The 4,895-nt window shown below is 45.4% G+C and overlaps 1 protein-coding gene across 1 annotated transcript; it reads left to right on the top strand.

Moving 5' to 3' along the window:
• Positions 1–708: 708 nt before the first annotated feature.
• T265_15842 (hypothetical protein) lies at positions 709–4,092 on the top strand (the record flags this gene model as incomplete). The annotated part of the gene is made up of 2 exons (XM_009179229.1): positions 709–794; positions 3,975–4,092. Coding segments are annotated over 2 exons (204 nt in total), but the record flags the coding sequence as incomplete, so codon positions are not given.
• Positions 4,093–4,895: the final 803 nt, after the last annotated feature.

The raw sequence follows: 4,895 nt of genomic DNA, 5'->3' as shown, positions 1-4,895 counted from the left end.
AGACGGTCTTCTGGTCTAGGAGCACATGTTCTAACTAGGGTAATCCATCAAATGGGAGTAATTCACCTATCGTGAGAGAGTTCGTTCTTCCTAAAACACCGATGATCACTGACACATTCCGTATGTCTTCTGTGCGTAGGGGCCACGTCTCTGATCCACGGAACGGTATTGATCGCGCCACCGCAGTGTAGACTCTTCCCTCGACAAACAAGCTCACGTCAAGTCGGCTCAATAGGTGTCGGAGTTTGGCAAAAGCCCCCCTAGCCTTTCAGATTCGAGAAACGGTCTCACCTCCAGCCCGTCCACCAGAACCTATGCAACCGCCAAGGCAAAAAAGTTTATCTACCACGTCGATTGGCTCACCTGCAAGCATGAGGGTTGTGTTTGATCCAACCAAGTCTTGTAGCAGCGCTCTACACTTTGCAGGTGTGAAGCGTACACCGAACCGCGCGGCCGGGTTATTTAGGTTACTTAAAATGGATCGGAATCAAACAGATTAGTAGCGTTCGCACCCTCAATGTCCGTGAGCGAACGACCTGAGAATAGTTAAACTTACGAGGTTTCAGAGACAGGCAGAGAAATTCCAAGTAGCAGTTGAGGAGAAAAGGGGAAACAAGACAGCCTTGTCTGGACGTGGTGATTCCAAGCAAGAGCTTACCGTGTACTCGTACGCGCCCACAAAAGTTCACGCCCTCATGAGGGAGAGAAATGTGGAAGGGGCACACAGATATTACCAAGGTTTCTGACAATCGACAAGGTGAAAAGCAGCTTTCAGATCCAGAAAAATGTCCAGCGTAAGACGATTGAAAGAGCGGAGTTGCTTAAGAACTTTTCTTAAGGTGAAGATATGGTCGGTGCATCCAGGGCTAGACCCAGCTTGATTCTTACGAGTCTGTTGCCCCTCACAATCGATCAGCCTGCGCACCTAATACCAGAGAGCACGTTTGATGCCACGGATACTAGGCTGATGCCACGATGGTTTTCGCATGACCTACTTGCGCTGTTTTTGAAGACTGAAATCACTGTTGAGGCGCTCCATTCAACTTGTATTCTGTGTTAGTCTCCGTAGTATGGTCACCTGGATTTCACCACTTTCCTTGAAAATTTCGGGTTGCAGACCATTTGGTTCGCGTTGCACAAATGACATCTCTCGCCCGATTTACGTTAGTATCGTAGGGCTAGTTCATACAGTCAAATCAGACTAAAAGATGTGGGTTGGACTGAAGCCCACACCTTGTTATTGAAATATAAGTTGGCCTACTACTTAGTAAAGTGAAAAATGTGTCTCTGTGGTCTAAAAACCTGCTCAAACTATTTGTCAAGCTTCGGGACAGTCTCAGTGCAACCAATGTGACTGATACAGGAAAGCTTCAGACTATGCATCTCTGCAAGATATTTTGGTTCATATTTCCTAGTGACTTGGCCTTTTTAAGCTACTTGATGGAAGCCCTGTACGAAGATATTCGGGCGTAGGTAACCCAGTGCCTGATGAAACCCGGTACCATTGAAAACTCGACAGCTCAACAAGTGCTTCTTCCGAATACAGTTAGTTTTGGCTGCGACTTGCGATACTCACGCACGTCACGTGTCTAGTTCGTCACGTCCAGTCTAGACAGTTGATCCCCATTCGGTTTCCCGAAGCTTAGAGCCAGCCGTCATACAAACACGAAAAAGGGTAAGATTTGTGGCCACCCCCGATCCTTTTTATTAAACCATTGTATCGATTGTATCTGAACTCAATATTTATGGACTGAATTCACTAATGAGCGCGACGGTTTCCCTTTGTGAATTGGCCGAACGTGACTTTGTTCGAACTGACGGTTTTTTAAAATGTCGGCCCGGGCAATACGAATTACCCTGAGGTAAATGCGCGGAAGTCCTTTGAAAATTTCCGTGTATCCCAACGTTGGAGCGCGCATCAATATGACCGAAAGTTAATGTAGTCGAATCAAGCAAATCTGTCAACGTGCCCGTAGCTGAAAGAACGTGGGACCACAATGATGGAACGTGACAACACATCTGGTTTAACTTGCCAAGATTTCCAGCTGATTTTCAGTCACGGCAGAGGGATTTTCCATCCTTTTCTTGACTGAACACACCACTCATAAGGTCGATGAAGACAACAAACATTATATTATTTCGTCAATCAATTGGAAAATGTTTGAAACCGATTGAGAAGTCATCGTTTCAGAGAGGTTCAGTAAACACGGACTGTTTACCAAACGTCTGTGAAAGCATATCATGTCTTCGAAATAAGTGAACTGAACGTACGCGTACAGACATAACCTGTGCTTCAACTACCGCACCTGGTGTGCCTCGTCAAAATCCGAAGCGTTGGCACAGATTTTTGGCCATTCACTCTTCATATTGTGCGTAATCAGGCATCTATGTATGGTATGCGTACCATCGCATGGAGATCGGTCGACGCTCCCATCTCGTTTGCGTGAAACAGAAGGAACTTGATAATGGGAACTACTCATAAGGTTGCTGAAAACTTTTTGACAGCCCACGACCGGTTTCGCCCTTCCGCTTGGGGCTCATCAGGTGGACGCAGTTTCCGATTTTCCGTCAACCCAAATTGGACTGCTTTCGAGAAATACACTCATTTGCAAATCAACTTGACACTTTATCATTCAAGTCTACGGTACAATGCTGCAGCTAAGAGTCGGGCGACCAAAAATACATTACATATCACGTTGTTGTTGGCAGTTTGTCAGAAAGCAGTCTGTGCACTGACTCGCAACGAGGGTGGAGAGGCAGTTGGACTTGACGAGGTCAAACTCGCCAACCGAGCGATCAGTAGATTGTGGTGAGATGCAAGGGCGAACCCGGGCCCTATGTCTAAGGTTTTGGGCTTCACTTGGTTTAGACCGTTTGACCGTTTATTGAACAGGAACATAATATGCATACGACAGCAGGTTTACAGCTCCCAACGGCGTACCGCAAACAAACAGAACAAAAAGGTTTGCCACTGTGGAAGCCAGTGGCCTGTGCCAAGGCGATCCACAAATGTGCCAGCGCTCACGTGGTCGGCTAGTCACGTGATCCTCGTACACCGTGTGAGTTGTTAGACCACCAACCATGAGTTGACTTTGGACTGAATTTTATTCCGAAGGAGACTAGTTTTCACATTTTAACTATTTGGTATTTTTGTATGCACGACCTAACTTAACGAAGAGATATTGAAAATTTGCCCTTTACTCGATCTGTTTGTCTAAAACACAAAACGCTGGGTTTCGTTCGACAGACTGTCATTCTCGTCCGAACTGTTACAAGGATCTGAACAACTAGGGAGCAGAACTTCGGGCTTTTGACGTACAGTAAGCAGACAGGCCCTGACGATGAGTCACACCAAGGACAATGCAGATCCTGGAGCCGTCTCGTGTTTACTAGGTGACGACGTTTGAGAAGGGATTTGTCAGCGGTCACATGAATGCAAAGCTTGCCTTCAGCACTCAAGCTAACCTGAACTGTACCACACATGTTTCATGAACTCAGACTTAGGAATCCGTAGGATGGAAGCGGCATAGTAACGCTGCAACCAGGAGAACTAAAATCAATTACTTATACAGGGTTCATGCACATTTCGTTAATTTCAACAGATTTGGGTCCAAGTTCACCTTATCTCTTCCCCCATATGCGCATTCGAGACACTCAGACCTGGTGAACCAGAAGAGAAAAAATTTTGAATTCGTAAAGGTTTATCATGAAATCTTCAACAAAAAGACTCAATTTTCATAGACGAAAACGTTTAAAAACACAACACAGATAATCCAGTGTTTCTTTCCGTCTGAGTGACTGCAGTACCATCGGAAGGATTACTGTGTGCTGCAAATTTTTAAATTTAATGATTTAAAACTATTTGCCATAGCACGTGCACAAAAATGCAGTTTCTCCCCCTTTTCATTAGCTTCAACAATGTGGAGCACCACTGCATTCGTCAATCTTTCGTTTTCCCCCTTATGTTGTTTCAGCAGCTTGCTGGGAGATGTTATGCAACATCCCCTGTCGCATTGTGTTATTCGTGATCAACCTAATCAGTTCTGTAAGTATTGCTGCAATTTGCAACTCACATCCTTCTTCAAAACAGAATAGTAAGTGTGCACTTTGATGACCTTTTGTAATCGCATGCATTGCTCAAGACAAATGTGTGACTGGACCGCTGTTCGCACTGATAACGCACTGATAACATCTTTGCGTGATTCTCATTTATTTGCGGGAATTTTGACAGCATTTGTTTTGAGTGCTGTTCCAGTAGGCAGTAGGTCCGTCTCACTTACGACTTTTTGTGGATCGACCCTACTGTGATTGGTTTTTTGGCCTTATCGATCGACGTACACGTACAGTATGCATTCCATTGGGCACCAGAATAAACATGTTCGCCTGTTCAGACATGGGGATACAGGTGCCAGCTGGTGGAGTAGTGGTAACACGCCCACGTCGCACCTCGAGTGTCAGGAGTTTGAACCTCCGCAAGACCGAGGCTTTGCCTGGAATGATGAATCCAGGACGGGAAGACGACCCTTCAAACAGGAGTGATGTGAGCATGCATTCCATAAATCTCGCAACCATCCACAACTAAATAATCGGGATCTTTGGGCGGTATGTACCTACCAATCAGAACAAATCATTCTAACCTGCTATTGATTCGTTGAGGTGGTATCTCATTTCTCCATGAGAAATTCGTGAGATGCGCGCTGCGAAGGGTTCTCAATAAGGAGGAAACAGTTGGACAGTGCTTTTCGGCTTTTCAGCATGGAATGACGTCAATTAGAGGACGAAAACTCCACCAAAATACCTAAGTCTCCTCATAGCACTCTCAGTTTAAAGTAAGTGCTTGCTCAATCAAGTGCAAAGAGGGTTTCCCACCACAGGTTGCTCAGACTTTTACTACA

Source organism: Opisthorchis viverrini (genome assembly GCF_000715545.1).
Source record: "Opisthorchis viverrini unplaced genomic scaffold opera_v5_1290, whole genome shotgun sequence".
Taxonomy (NCBI): Eukaryota; Metazoa; Platyhelminthes; class Trematoda; order Opisthorchiida; family Opisthorchiidae; genus Opisthorchis; species Opisthorchis viverrini.
This window is presented reverse-complemented; position numbering and strand designations above follow the sequence as displayed.